At 46.0% G+C, this 15,992-nt stretch overlaps 1 protein-coding gene across 1 annotated transcript in view; it reads left to right on the top strand.

The window, feature by feature from the left end:
* Positions 1–288: 288 nt before the first annotated feature.
* LOC110555164 (whey acidic protein-like) overlaps positions 289–15,992 on the top strand; it is a 16,352-nt gene continuing 648 nt past the window's right edge. The window contains exons 1-4 of the mRNA XM_021648226.1: positions 289–376; positions 1,051–1,111; positions 1,643–1,713; positions 2,034–2,192. Of these exons, the coding sequence (XP_021503901.1) occupies positions 289–376; positions 1,051–1,111; positions 1,643–1,713; positions 2,034–2,192 (379 nt within the window). The remainder of the gene's footprint in view (positions 377–1,050; positions 1,112–1,642; positions 1,714–2,033; positions 2,193–15,992) is intronic.

Below are 15,992 nucleotides of genomic sequence, written 5' to 3'. Positions count from 1 at the left end.
TCTGCTCCTTAATTCTCTCCCTTTTCAAAATAAGCGAGTATTGCTTTTTAATGGAAAAAAATAACCTCTATTACAAAGGACTTTTTTAAAAACTGTGGCCTCCATTGTGGCGCTTGCTTCTGGCAGCCTGGTCCTGCTCTGTCTGTGTGTCCAAGAAGGAAGTGTTTTAGCCCATCTAGGGCTATGCCAGCCTGCCCCACCCTCTCTCTGAAGTCTTCCTCCTGTAGATCCTTTAAATGCATCCCAGGCACCCAGGCTTCCGTCAGTCACCTGCCTGCCACCTTCACCATGCGTTGCTTCACCAGCCTCGTTCTCGGCCTGCTGGCCCTGGAGGTGGCCCTTGCTCAGAACCGACAGGAAAATGTCTTCAACTTAGGTAGGCCCCAGCTCTTCACCTTACTGTTGGGTGTGGCTTGGAGAGTCCCCACCCCCCCATGCCCAGGGTGCTGAAGAGGTAAGGAACTAAAGGGCTCCCCCTTGGGGAGAATCCAAGGATGGCAGGAAGTCAGGGCCCTGTCCCACACAGAGCTGCATAGCCAAGGCTAGGGCTCTGGGTGGAATGTCCAGATTGAGAGATGGGTTGATAGGAGTTGCCCTCAGGCCCTAGTCAATTATAGTCAGATTTTTTTTTCCTGGGGGGGGGTGGGTGTTCAAGACAAGGTTTTTCTGTGTAACAGAGCCCTGCCAAATTTTTGTTCTTTTGTGTTTGTTTTTTGAGACAGAGTTTCTCTGTGTAACCCTAGTTGTTCTGGCCTTGAACTCCCCGAGTTCTGCCTGCCTCTGCCTCCCGAGTGCTGAGATTGTAATCAGATTCTTAATGTTCTGCTTGTGGCCATGAGCCTGCAGCATGCCTCCTAATTTTCACAGCTTCCCTCTCAGGCTTCTATCGCCCGGATCACAATTCTGGCAGGTTTGGTTTGGTTTTCACCTCAAAGGCATCTCAAAAACTGGGCTCATTGTCATTTCTATCCACGTCTCCAGGCCTTCTTCTGAGAAGCCTTAGAAGTGGGGGTGACATCAAGGCCATTTATCTCTCCATCTTTTGTGCAGTTCAGTCCCTGTGTTCTAAAGCCAGCATCAGTGAGAGCACCGAGTGTATCAACAACCAGGAGTGTATCAATGCTTGTCGCAACAGTGAGTGTATCAACGCCTGTCAAAACAGTGAGGAGTGTATCAATGCCTGTAGCACCAGTGAGGAGTGTATCAACGCCTGTCGCAACAGTGAGTGTATCAATGCCTGTCAAAACAGTGAGGAGTGTATCAATGCCTGTAGCACCAGTGAGGAGTGTATCAACGCCTGTCAAAACAGTGAGTGTATCAATGCCTGTCAAAGCAGTGAGTGTATCAATGCCTGTCAAAGCAGTGAGGAGTGTATCAATGCCTGTCGCAACAGTGAGTGTATCAATGCCTGTCGCAACAGTGAGTGTATCAATGCCTGTCAAAACAGTGAGGAGTGTATCAACGCCTGTCGCAACAGTGAGTGTATCAATGCCTGTCGCAACAGTGAGTGTATCAATGCCTGTCAAAACAGTGAGGAGTGTATCAACGCCTGTCGCAACAGTGAGTGTATCAAGGCCTGTCGCAACAGTGAGTGTATCAATGCCTGTCGCAACAGTGAGTGTATCAACGCCTGTTGCAACAGTGAGAAGTGTGCCCAGAATCCCATGTGTTGCTCTGGTTCCTGCATCAGTACCTGCAAAACTTCCATCAACAGTAAGGCCCTGCCCAGTCGGGGTGGGGGGAGGAGCCAGCAGGGTCAAGAGTCTGCCTAAAGAGGCCACATAGACCTTTACACCCACACATCAAGTCTGTGAGACCCACTCACCTGCCAGGCCCTCCCTGCAGCCCTGCAGCCTGCCCCCCAACCTGGTCCCTGAGGTCTCTGGGCCACCAACAGTGCTGCCTGACAACCAGAGGAAAGACCTCAGCAAATGACCCACCCACAAAATGGGGTCTTTTCAGTCAGGGGTTCAGTAAGGTGGACCCCGCACAGCCGGGATGTGAAAGGTAAGAAAGTGACCTTCTCTTCCTAGCTGATGTCCCCAAAGCTGGCTGCTGCTCCTGGAATCCACGCCTGGTGATCCCTAATGAGCGAAACCCAGAGAGCCTATGCTCCAGGAACAGTGATTGTCCTGACAACATGAAATGCTGCAGCTTTGGCTGTGCCGTGAGGTGTGATATCCCACGAGCAGGTACGCAGCCTTGGAGCCCCATTTCTTTCTAGGCCTCCTCTGGCTATCACCTTACCCCTTCATCAGATCTAAGAATAGCCCCAGGGCTAGGTCTCAAGGTAGGAGGAGAATGTCTTGGCCAAGTCATATACACCAGCTACAGGCTTGTGGGTACTTGATATGGCCACTCACAATAGGAATGTCAATGAGCAAGAAGGCCTGGGAAAACGTAGACCATTCTGGCACTCAAAGCTGGTTCTGGTAAATCTATGAGCTAGAATGGACCTTTGGCATTTAACCTGAGGGAACAATGAAGTGTTCAAAATTAAGAACATGAGCAAGACATAGGCTCAAATCCAACTGTCCATGTCCTCCTGTGACCTGGGCATCCCTCACCTCCAGGAGGTGTCTCCCCACCTGCCTATGGGTGATTGGGGGGCACTGTAAGGAATTGTACGTGTGCCAGGGCGTAATGGTGCATGCTTGTAATCCAAGCACTTGGGGAGTCAGAGGCAGGCAAATCTCTGTAAATTGGAGGCCAGCCTGGTCTACAAAGCAAGTCCAGGATAGTCAAGGCTACACAAAGAAACCTTGTTTCGAAAAAACGAAAACAAAACCAAAAAAGAATTGTACGTGCTCACCTGCAAAGCCAATAAAGGTGTCTGCCCTGCAGCTCCCTGGAATGACGGATATGGCAAGGTTAAAAGCAGAGGTAACCATCCTCTCTTTTCATCCCCACCTATATCTGCTACAGAGGAATTTCTTCAGTGAGCAGCCTGCCCTGGGGTCCCTGCCTGTCAGGAGTGACTGGCCCATGCCTGTACAGCAAGAACCTTCACTCCTGGATCCGGAGAGAACATAATGCTTTCTATCTGCTGCTAATAAAAATCCATTTGGCTTTATGTCTCTGTCTGTCTCTGTCCTGAGCTCCTGAAGGAATGACAAAGCAAGCACAGGCCTGCATTCCCCTAGGATCTCCAGGGTGGCAAGTCAGCCACAGCTGATTCCCCAATGATGATAAGCATGTACAGGAGGGTGGGATGCTGACTCAGGCTTGCTGAGCCACAGCCAAACTCCATCGAGACTGTGGGACCACGGTGGACCTCAGGACCAGGAAAGGCTCCTCACCTGGCTCTAGGGGAATGAGCATCTTTTGCATCTAAACCATTCCAAGGTGTGACCAGCCCCAGAGAAGAAGCTGACCCTGCAAGAGGCTTATTTCAATTAGGGTTTCTATTGCTGCAATGAAACACTGTGACCAAAAACCAAGTAGGGGAGGAAAGGGTTTATTTGCCTTACACTTTCATACTGTTCATCACCAAAGGAAGTCAAGACAGGAACTCAAACTCATGGAGGCAGAAGCTGATGCAGAGGCCATGGAAGATGCTGCTTACTGGCTTGCTCAACCTGCTTACTTACAGAACCCAAGACCACCAGCCTAAGGATGGCACTACCCACAACAGGCTGCCCCCTCCCAATCAGTAACTAATTAAGAAAATGCTGCCAGTTGTGGTGGCACACACTGGTAGGATTTGCTGAAGGAGGCAGAGGCAGGAGGATCACGAGTTCGAGGCCAGCCTGGGCTACACAGTTTTAAATGGGGCTGGAGAGATGGCTCAGTGGTTAAGAGCACTGCCTGCTCTTCCAAACGACCGGGGTTCAATTCCCAGCACCCACATGGCAGTTCACAACTGTCTGTAACTCCAGTTTCAAGTGTCTGACACCCTCACACCAATGTCCATAAAATAAAAATTAAATAAATTTTAAAAAAATGCCTTACTGCTGGATTTTATGGAAGCCTTTCCTCACTTCAGGTTCTGTCCATTCAGATAACTCTAGTTCGTATGTCAAGTTGACATAAGATTAGCCAGCACAAGGCTTCAAGGCCCTGAAGCCTTAGCTACAGTGGCAGCATGGAGAGAGCAAGACATAGTAACTGAGTGTGCAGGGTAAGGTCGGCCACACACTGACACAGCTCCCAGCCAGCATTGTGTGTCCTACTCAGGCACCAGCAGCTTAACTCACAGCTCATGCCAATCCTGATACTGTCATCCAGAGTCCACATCAGACTCCACAAGTTAGGGGTTCAGTCCCAACTTCAGATACCAGCTCCAAATCCAGAGCCTCCCACACTTCCAATTCAGTCACTTCCATTGTCCCCTTTGTAACGAGACACCTGTGCCCCCTCCTGTTGGCTATCAGGCTACTGAGATGATGGATGTAAAGGGTTGGGATTTCTCCAGGAGTCTCACTCTGGGAGAAAGAAAGGGCTGATTCTCTAGTCCAGTCAGAGGAGGAAATGCCTCTTGCACTAGTTAATTGTTTTTGTTTTGGTTTGGGTTTTGTCAACTTGATGCAAGCCACAATCACACGGGAAGAGGAAACTCCACTTGAGATTCTCCTCTGCCGGGTGGTGGCATATCAGCACTGGGATTAGAGCAGAGGCAGGTAGATCTCTGTGGGTGGTGCCCGGAGATGTATAAAAAGCAACTCAGGGTGAGCAAGCCAGTAAGGGCATTCCTCCATGGTCTCTGCTTCAGTTCCTGCTTGGAATTCCTGCCCTGACTTCTCCTCAAAATGGAACACAACTGCAACTGAAATAAGTCCTTTCCTGACCCCAAGTGGCTTTTAATCATGGTCTTCATCACAGCAACACAAACTTTGCAACACGAGATTTCACGCAGTGCTGACAACTTACCAGACCACCTTGCCTTTTGGATAGACTGAAGCAGAGACAATGATATAGGTCAGTAATAGGCAGGACCATAGCTGCTCAGCTGTGAATACCTTTTGCCCTCTTTATAAGCCTAAACCTCATTTCAGGACCCCAAAGATAGACGTGGGGAGTCATTGGACCTCTTTGTTTCTATTCCCAGTGTGGCCACACTCGAGACCTTGCCTTTCTCTGTTTCTCACTACTAAACGATTCTTTAATTGGTGTACTGAGGACAGGTGGCTGATCCTAGCTTGTTAGGGCTGCCAGAGCTCAGATTTTGATGTTAACTCCTCCATAAATAGTTTCAAGTTGAAACTATTAGAATGACTCACAAAAGCACTACAAGCACCTAGCTTACAAATCCACACTTACCATGAGATCAGGAGTAACCTTATTGTCTTAGTCAGTGTTCTAGTGCTGTGAAAAGACCCTATGACCACAACAACTCTTATAAAGAACATTTAATTGTGGCTGGCTTACAGCTTCAGAGGTTTAGTCCATTACTGTCATGAGGGAAGCATGGCGGCATGCAGGCAGACACAGCGCTGGAGAAGGAGCTGAGAGTCTGAATCCACAGACAGCATGACGAGAGGGGGACACTGGGCATAGCTTGGCCTTTTGAACCCCAAAGACCATGCCTAGTGACACATTTCATCCAACAAGGCCCCACACCCCAGTCCCTCTCAAGTAGTGCCACTCTAATGGCCAAGTATCCAAATGTACAAGCCTATGGGGGCCATTCTTATTTAAACCACCACAACAGATGAAGAGTCATAGGGTGGGGCAAAGGAGTGGAAGATAGAGGAATGTCTGTCCCTACAGGACAGACACCTACCAAGCACACCAGTTCTCCTAAACATCCATGTCCAGACCTTTTAGGAAGGTCTTATTATATAATTATATAATTGATTAAGCCACTGACTGTTGATGACTGAATTCAATCACCAATCCCTCTCTCTTATCTGAAGGTCATGAGTAGAGCTGGGGGTCTAGCTCACTAATCCCATGGTTTTTGTGGTGACCAGTGCCATCTGAACCTACAGAAGCCCCCATATAACCCTTTGAAGCCATAGAAACCACCATCTGAAGCCCCTGGTTGGGAAAATAATAATCTTGGTGCCACACAAAGAAACACATGAAAAAAGCAGAAGTAATTCAAGCAACACAATTTCTTTTTGCAAAGAGAAATGTATGTCAGAACCCAAACCAGGCTAGAAAACACTCTTGGCCAAAACAGCCTCTATCTTTTATGTAAGTGGTGACTGCGTTTCATCCCATTGGTGGGAGCTCAACTTCATAATTGATTGAACTGGCATTCTGATGCAATTGGCTAATGAGTTTAAAGAGGCAGGAGGGGACTCAGGAAATATGGGTCCTTGTTTGTTTCTCAAACCCATTTGAAGCTATGATTTGGCTGCATCTCAAATGAACTGGGTCAGACTAGGGTAATTGTAAAAGGAACCTTTATTCTCCTGAGGTAATTGTTGTCTCGGAAGCTTATTGCCTCTGTCTGTCAACCTAGGCCTAGTCCTGGAAGCTTCTAGGCTCCATACAATGTCACCTAGACCTAGAATGTTCTCAGTCTCTGAGACTTACTGCTGAATAAGCTTACCCTTCTAGTTCTTTCTGAGCTCATAGCTGCCTGGTTCAATTCAGCTGTTCTGGCTCAAACTCCTCTCCCAGCTAACTTACTCAGTCTGGCTTTTCAAAATCTCAGCCTCTGAATTGCTCTACTTGGCCTCAAACTAACTCCAGCAATCATTTCTAATATTCTGGCTCCTCATTACCTGCCTTGTTCTGGCTTCACCTGTGTCTAGCTCTCTCTCTCTCTCTCTCTCTCTCTCTCTCTCTCTCTCTCTCTCTCCAACCTATCTCTGTAAAACTGTCCTGGTAAAACTGCCTATTCTTTCTGTCTGCATTACCCCTTAAGTAGCTTCCCTCTCCTCTGTTATTGTGAGAGTTGGCCGCAGCCTATTCTGTCAAATCTGATTCAATACTTTTTCTTCCACTCAATTAAACTTCACTTTCAAACATGGGTTCTTCCTTCTACAAACTAACTTTACCTTCATGTTTGGGATTAATGGCATGTGCCACCACACCTGGACCTAAGCTTTTCTTTACCTGATATTTGCTGTATATCAGACTGGTCTTGAACTCAGCTAGATCTGCCTGCCTCTGTCTCCTGGATTAAAGGCGTGTTTGTATTCCAGTCAGATCACAGAGACCCAGAGGTTTTTGGATATGATATCTTGCCAGAACACCCATGTTCTGAGTTAAAATTCCTCTATAGGTAATGGTTTGTAGCAATTTTCTCTGAGATAAAATCCTCCATCCTTATGAGACTCTTATAAAGGCACAGGTTTCCTAAAACATTCTATCCTGCAGAAAAGCTAGTTAAAAATCAGGAAGTAAACAACTCAAAAGTTTTAGGAAGTCCCTGAAACTGACCATATGCTCTAGGCTCCTCCCTTCCTTAATGTATGTAATTTATGTCAGCAGTAAGAACTGCTGACAGATATTCTCAGAACAGCAAGCTGAATGGAAGAAACTCAGACCAACTGGGCTACTTGGAAAGAACAGTCTCCAACCTGTTGAGCCTCCTGCAGGCTGTGCAGTGTGCTCCAGGTTCCCAGTTTTCATGAGCCATTACCCATACTGGGGTGGACTTTTAGTGATTTGAGTCATCCAGGCTCAGTGTCCCAGGCCTGTAATCCCAGCACTCAAGGAGGCAGAGGCAGGTGGCTCTCTGTGAGTTTGAGGCCAGCTTGGCCTGTAGACTCACTTTGTAAAGTGAGTCCAGGACAGCCAAGGCTGCACAGAGAAACCCTGTCTCAGGGGGGAAAAAAGTTGTCTTTGAGTCATTTCGGCTCCTATGAGTAACTCATCTGTGGCAGTTTGAATGAGAATGGCCTCCACAGGCTCATATGCTTAAATATTTGGTCCCCAGTTAGTGGAACTGCTTGGGAAGGATTAGCAGATGTGTCAGTGAGGTTTCAAAAATCCATGCCATTCCCATGTATATGTGTGTGTGGTGTGTCTACCTCCTACTTGTGGATGCAAACCTTCAGCTACTGCTACAACACCATGTGTGTGCCCACTTCCATGTTTCCTATCATGAGGATCATGGACTCTAATCCTCTCAAACTGTAAGCTCTCAATAAACTCTTTCTATATGTTGACTCGGTCATAGTGGTTTATCACAGCAATAAAAAAAGTAACTAAGACACCCTCACCCATGCTCCTATAAGTAACCCCCCAAAAATTAATTGGCTCACCTACTTGGACTTTGATGGTATCCTTACTTTGGTCCATCATCAGGCCTTATCTTGGCTGAGCAGACATTTGTTCGTGTCTCTCCTTTCTTGACTCCCAACAGTCAGAATAAAGAGCAGGTCACATGGCTTTGCCATCTTAATGCCCAAGAACTGTGATGGTTAATTTTAATTGTCAGTTTGACTGGATTTAGAATCAGTATGCTAACAGACCTCTGAGTGTGCATATTAAGATGTTTCTAGCCAGGCGCACATCTGTGATCCCAGCACTCAGGGAGTCAGAGGCAGGTGAATCTCTGTGAGCTCAAGGCCAGCTTAGTCTAAAAAGCAAGTACAGGAGAGCCCAGGCTACACAAAGAAACCCTGTCTCCAAAAAAAAAAAATGTTTTTAGAGGTATTTAACAAGGAGAGAAGACCTTCTGAGTGGGGACAGAGGGCACCATGCTGGGGACTGACTGAAGAAAAAGAAAGGCTGGGCATGTGGTGACTACACAGAGAGACCCTGTCTCTAACCCTCTCCTCACCTCAAAACAAAAACAAAACTCAGCATTCATCTCTCTCTGCTTCCTGATTACAGATTATGATGGTAGCAGAAAGGGCGCCGTTATTAACATGAGGAGCTAAGGAGACAGCTCAGCAGGTCAGAGCACATCCTGTCAAAGTAAGAGGACCTGAGTTCAAATCTCTAGCACTCACATGAAAGATGTGCATGGCTACATGTGGCTGTAACTCCAGCACTGGGGGTGAAGACAGATGGATTCTGGGAACTTGCTGGCCAGCAGGTCTAGTTAGAGTGGCAAGCTTCAGTTTCTGCAAGACTCTGTCATCAACATCCCACATTCGCCTCTGGCCCCCACATACTCAGAAAGACTAGCCCACTTCCACTCTCAGGAGTAGTTTTCTCTTTCTTTTTCTTTTCTTACAATTTATTTATTATTTGTTTTATGTGTTTGTTTACATAAATGTACATGCAGTAGGAAGCCAGATCCCTTGGAACTGGAGTTACAGGCCATTGTCAGATGCCATGTGGGTGACGGGAGCCAAATCCCAACCCTCTCCAAGAGCACTGAGTTACTTAACTCCTGAGCCACCTCTCTAGATGGCTTAGCTTTTTCTTAATATGCTATCTCTATTTCTGTCATTACCTAAGTGCCTCTGGTCCCGTTCCTTGTCTGGGACACAGGGACCTGCTGAGATGAAGACACACACCGGTGAGGATGTGACCAGCTGTGTCTGGCTCCTGCTGCCACACTTCTCCTCAGTAATGGACTGTCCCCTCCGCATATGAACCAAAACAATCCCTCCTTCCTCCCTTGAAGTGCAAGTTTCTGCTTTCTTTGAAGACTCAGTTTTGTTCTGTGATGTTTTCCTGCAAGCTGGGCAAATGATGTTCTGCTGTGAGCTCTCTTGTGCAAAGGGCATGACTTTGGCCAGCTGAGAACGTCCAGATGGTTCAGTGGAGAGATGGTTCAGTGGTTAAGAGCACCACCTCCTCTTTCTAAAGGACCTGGGTTCAACTCCCAGCACCCACATAGCAGCTTACAACTGTCTGTGACACCAATTCAAAGGGACTGACACCTTCACACTAATGCACATTAAAAAAATTTTAAAAATTAAAAAAAAAGAACCCTAAATATAAATAACGTAGGTTTGGTGAACAATCCAAGCCTACACTCCCTCTTCTTCCTCTCTTCAGTTACTTTTGGTCACAGCAACAAGAGAAGCAAGTGCTAATCAGAGTGAGGTGTCAACCTTGTGGATTTAACTTGCTGGAGCTTGCTTGAGGCTGTAACAGGTACAGCTGCCTGCAGAGGTAGGTGTGGTTATGTAAAGAGTGGCAGCTACAGTCTAGATGGAGGCAGGCCCTTGTGTCCTTCAGGGTTAATCTTGTGGGACAGATCCCTAACCTACCTAGGGAACCACCCCTAGAGCTGATTCACTTTAGCAAACTGTACTTTTCTTTTCCAGAACTCCTACCCCCTACAGCGATCCCTAAGAGCAGAGCCTGAAGAGGTTGGCCTGCGTCAGCCCACCTTTCTGAGGCCTGACTAGCAAAGGTGGAGCTATTTCTTTTTCTTCCTCTGTCTTTTTCTTTCAGGCACTACCAGTGCTAGCTAGTTGGTTTCAGTTTTTGGTTTTGGGTTTTTTTTTTAATCAATTTGACACAGCCAGGGTCCTCTGGGAGGAGGGACCTCACCTGAAAATAATGTCTCAATCAAATTGGCCTATAGGCGAGCCTGTCGGGCATTCTCTTGATTAATGATTAAGGTGGGAGGGTCCAGCATCACCCCTGAGCAAGTGGTCCTCAATGCTATAAGAAAACAGGCTGAACAAGCCATGGAGAGCAAGCCAATTCCTTCATAACCTCTGCTCCAATTTCTGCCTCCAGGTTTCTGCCTTGAACTCCTATCTTGACTTTCCTTGATGATGGTGTGTGATGTAGATATGTGAGTCAAATAAACCCTTTTTCTCCCAGACAAGTTGCCTTTGGTTATGAGTTTTTGTTTGATGAGATCAGGTTTCTCTGTGTAGACCTGGCTGGCCTTCCCCAGTGCTGGGATTAAAGGCGTGTGCTACCACGCCCAGCTTGGTTATGGTTTTTATCACAGCAATAGAAACCTAACAAAGACGCTGGCCAAAGTCTTAATCCCCCAATCCAACACTCGGGGCTCCCTTGTTCTTTTCCTAAAGTTCTACTCTCCACCACAAGGTTGCCCATCAGGTTGGCTGACCTGCAGGCCCCTATTTCAAGCTGCGTGGCTCTTGCTCACCACATGGATGCCTGCCACTCCGTGGCTGACTTGCATAGCACCTGGCCGACACTAGGTGGCTGACCTGTGACTGCCCGGCTCAAGCTGCACAGCTCTTGTTCCTTCTCTTCTCCCTTCCCTTCTCTCTCCTTCAGGCAGCTTTGAGATCTATGGTTCTGGGGTTTTCTTTTTGAATTCTAATTATCCTGTTTCCATTTGTGTGTGTTCCTAAAATCTTTTATGGTAAGAACCCTAAGAAAGAACCCAGAGTCCCTAGGTGCCATATGATGGCAATGCTGGAGCTCCCCAAGATTCCCATTAACATGCCTTTTAATTATTTAACTGGCAGAGGAAATGAACCCATTCTTGTACTACTAGCTGGCATCACTTCTAGACACATGGGACTACAGGCCTACAGCATCTGACTGTCCCAGTGACTCCAGGGAACTGTGACTAGGTTTGGGCATGAGATGAGGGGGGTACAGTAGCTTTGAGGAGCCTGGAGTGGAGGTGCTGTCTTCAGAGGCTCCAATCCTTCAGTGAACACACAGGACTCCACTGTCATCCCTTTCACAAGAAAACTTAGGTCCACTTTCTAACCTGAGCCTGTGTCTTCATGGATCAGAACCCAGCTGTGGTGGTTTGAATAAGAATGGCCCATAGATTTGAATGCTTGGTCTGCAGTTGGAGGAACTGTTCAAGAAAAATTAGGGCACACAGCCTTACGGAGGAGGTATGTCACAGGGTCAGGGGTGGGGGAGCTTTGGGGTTTTAAAAGCCTTGCCATTCCCAGTTAGCTTTTTGCTCTCTGCCCCTCGTTTGTGGATCAGACATGAGCGTTCAGCTATTGCTCCTGCCTGCCAAGCTCTCTGCCATGCTGGTCATGGATCCGTCCTCTGAAACGGAAGCAAGCCCTTAAGTAAATGACCCAAATTAAATACTTTCTTTTATAAGATGCCTTGGTCATGATGTTTTGACACAGCAATAGAAAAGTAACTAAAGCCGAGCATGGTGGTGTACACCTTTAATCCCAGCACTCAGGGAGGCAGAGGCAGTTGGAGCTCTGCCTGGTCTTCAAAGTGAATCCAGGACATCCAAGGCTACACAGGGAAACCGTCTTGGAAAAAAAAAAAAAGAAGAAGAAAACTAACTAAGACAGCAGAGATGACTGCCACCACTGCACTGGTCTGGCTGGGATAGTTCACCTCCTGCCTAGGGAGACTCTTCTTAGAACTTACTAGAACAGTTTAATTCACAGTGAGAGACACCAGTCACCAGGAGCCTCTATTACAGGGAACCTGTAACCAAGGGAAGCCCATGCTAACAGATTATATGACCCCAGTGATACCAATTTTGCTCCAACCCCAAATTCACCCTGCCTTCAAGATGTGCAGGGTAAAAGATAAGAGCAGTTAGAACAGAGATTGAGAGAATACCCAACCAATGCCTGCCCCAACCAAATACCCACACTATGGGAGAGTGCCAACTTCTGACACTATGGACGATACTCTGATAAGCTTCAGACAGGAGCCTGTCAGAGATGTCCGCTGACAGACTCTACCCAGCAGCACCTCAAAACAAATGCTGAAACTCACAGCCAAACATGAGTAGCGAGTCTTGTGGAAAAGTGGGAGAAAAAAGGACCTAGAGGTGACAGGAGCACCATAAGAACAACAGAGTCAACCAACCAGGCCCCAGAGGTGCTTGCTGAGATGCATCAATCAAGGCCCATGCAGGAACTGGATGTAGGCCCCCTACTAAGATGTAGCCGACTGGCAGCTTAGGCTTCATGTGGGTACTCTAGTAAGGGAAGAGGGGACTGCATTGGACAAGGACTCACTTGCTAACTTTTTGATCACTTCCCACTGGTGGGATGGCCTTCCTAAGCCACAGGGGAAGAGGACATGCTCATTCCTGATGCTATTTGATGAACTGGGGTGAATGGGAAAGGGAGCTCCCTTTTGCTGAGGAATAGGCAAGGGTGGAGGGTAGAGGGAGGGAAGGAGGGATGGAGCTACAACCAGGATGTGAATAAAAAATAAATTAATTTTAAAAATGTGTTTCCCCTTAAGAGTTTTATACCTTTATATCTGATCTATTTGAGTTAAATTTTGTAATCAGCATGAGACTTTTAAACAAGAACAACCAAGGTAAGCCTAGTATGGCAACACAGTCCTAGCTACAGTGAAGCTAAAATAGCAAGAGGATCTTGCCTGGTTAATTCAGCAATCTTTTATTAAACAAAAACCAGAGTTTACACTTGATTTTAGCCACAAAGAAGAGAAGCAATACACTCTTACCAAAAGAAAAAAAAATTAGGGGAAAAAGCTTATTTATTTATTTAAACAAAATTAGGGCCCAGCAGTCAGGCATGGTGGTGCACCCCTTTATCCCAGCACTCAGGAGGCAGAGGCAGACGGATCTCTGTGAGTTCCAGGCCAGCCTGGTCTACAGAGCTAGTTCCAGGACAGCCAAGACTACACAGAGAAACCCTGTCAAGAAGAAAGGAAGGAAGGAAGGAAGGAAGGAAGGGAAGGAAGGAAGGAAGGGAAGGAAGAAGGAAGGAAGGAAAGGAAGGAAGAAGAAAGAAAGAAGGAAAGGAAAGAAAGAAAGGAAAGGAAAGAAAGAGAAGAAAGAAAGGAAGGAAGAAAGAAAGAAGAAAAGAAAGAAAGGAAAGAAAGAAAGAAAGAAAGAAAGAAAGAAGGAAAGAAAGAAAGAAGGAAAGAAAGAAAGAAAGAAAGAAAGAAAGAAGGAAAAAAAGAAAGGAAGAAAGGAAGAAAGAAAGAAAGAAAGAAAGAAAGAAGGAAGGAAAGAAAGAAAGAAAGAAAGAAAGAAAAAAGGAAGAAGAAAGAAGAAAGAAGGAAGGAAGGAAAGAAAGAAAGAAAGAAAGAAAGAAAGAAAGAAGGAAAGAAAGAAAGGAAGGAAGGAAGGAAGGAAGGAAGGAAGAAGGAAGAAGGAAGAAGGAAGGAAAGAGAAGAAAGAAAGAAAGAAAGAAAGAAAGAAGGAAGGAAAGAAAGAAAGAAGGAAAGAAGGAAAGAAGAAAGAAGGAAAGAAAGAAAGAAAGAAAGAAAGAAAGAAAGAAGAAAGAAGAAAGAAGGAAGGAAAGAAAGAAAGAAAGAAAGAAGGAAAGAAAGAAAGAAGGAAAGAAAGAAGGAAAGAAGGAAAGAAAGAAGGAAAGAAGGAAAGAAAGAAGGAAGGAAAGAAAGAAAGAAGGAAAGAAAGAAAGAAAGAAGGAAAGAAGGAAAGAAAGAAGGAAAGAAGGAAAGAAGAAAGAAGGAAGGAAAGAAAGAAAGAAGGAAGAAAGAAAGAAGGAAAGAAAGAAAGAAGGAAGGAAAGAAAGAAAGAAGGAAAGAAAGAAAGAGAAAGGAAAGAAGAAGGAAGGAAAGAAAGAAAGAAGGAAAGAAAGAAGGAAGGAAGGAAAGAAAGAAAGAAAGAAAGAAAGAAAGAAGGAAAGAAAGAAAGAAAGAAAGAAGGAAAGAAAGAAAGAAAGAGGAAAGAAGGAAAGAAAGAAAGAAAGAAAGAAAGAAGGAAAGAAGGAAAGAAAGAAGGAAAGAAGGAGGAAGGAAGGAAGGAAGGAAGGAAGGAAGGAAGGAAGGAAGGAAGGAAAAAAAGAAAATTTAGGGTCAGCAACAGAGTTCAATGGGACCCTGGAGAGGACAGGGTGCTCACCTTTTATCCCAGCACTCAGGGAGGCAGAGGCAGTTGGAGCTCTGCCTGGTCTTCAAAGTGAATCCAGGACATCCAAGGCTACACAGGAAACCGTCTTGGAAAAAAAAAAAAAGAAGAAGAAAACTAACTAAGACAGCAGAGATGACTGCCACCACTGCACTGGTCTGGCTGGGATAGTTCACCTCCTGCCTAGGGAGACTCTTCTTAGAACTTACTAGAACAGTTTAATTCACAGTGAGAGACACCAGTCACCAGGAGCCTCTATTACAGGGAACCTGTAACCAAGGGAAGCCCATGCTAACAGATTATATGACCCAGTGATACCAATTTTGCTCCAACCCCAAATTCACCCTGCCTTCAAGATGTGCAGGGTAAAAGATAAGAGCAGTTAGAACAGAGATTGAGAGAATACCCAACCAATGCCTGCCCCAACCAAATACCCACACTATGGGAGAGTGCCAACTTCTGACACTATGGACGATACTCTGATAAGCTTCAGACAGGAGCCTGTCAGAGATGTCCGCTGACAGACTCTACCCAGCAGCACCTCAAAACAAATGCTGAAACTCACAGCCAAACATGAGTAGCGAGTCTTGTGGAAAAGTGGGAGAAAAAAGGACCTAGAGGTGACAGGAGCACCATAAGAACAACAGAGTCAACCAACCAGGCCCAGAGGTGCTTGCTGAGATGCATCAATCAAGCCCATGCAGGAACTGGATGTAGGCCCCCTACTAAGATGTAGCCGACTGGCAGCTTAGGCTTCATGTGGGTACTCTAGTAAGGGAAGAGGGGACTGCATTGGACAAGGACTCACTTGCTAACTTTTTGATCACTTCCCACTGGTGGGATGGCCTTCCTAAGCCACAGGGGAAGAGGAACATGCTCATTCCTGATGCTACTTGATGAACTGGGGTGAATGGGAAAGGGAGCTCCCTTTTGCTGAGGAATAGGCAAGGGTGGAGGGTAGAGGGAGGGAAGGAGGGATGGAGCTACAACCAGGATGTGAATAAAAAATAAATTAATTTTAAAAATGTGTTTCCCCTTAAGAGTTTTATACCTTTATATCTGATCTATTTGAGTTAAATTTTGTAATCAGCATGAGACTTTTAAACAAGAACAACCAAGGTAAGCCTAGTATGGCAACACAGTCCCTAGCTACAGTGAAGCTAAAATAGCAAGAGGATCTTGCCTGGTTAATTCAGCAATCTTTTATTAAACAAAAACCAGAGTTTACACTTGATTTTAGCCACAAAGAAGAGAAGCAATACACTCTTACCAAAAGAAAAAAAAATTAGGGGAAAAAGCTTATTTATTTATTTAAACAAATTTAGGGCCCAGCAGTCAGGCATGGTGGTGCACCCCTTTAATCCCAGCACTCAGGAGGCAGAGGCAGACGGATCTCTGTGAGTTCCAG

Source organism: Meriones unguiculatus, chromosome 12 (genome assembly GCF_030254825.1).
Source record: "Meriones unguiculatus strain TT.TT164.6M chromosome 12, Bangor_MerUng_6.1, whole genome shotgun sequence".
Taxonomy (NCBI): domain Eukaryota; kingdom Metazoa; phylum Chordata; class Mammalia; order Rodentia; family Muridae; genus Meriones; species Meriones unguiculatus.
Note: the sequence above shows the minus strand (reverse complement) of the source record. Positions and strands in the feature narration are given on the sequence as shown.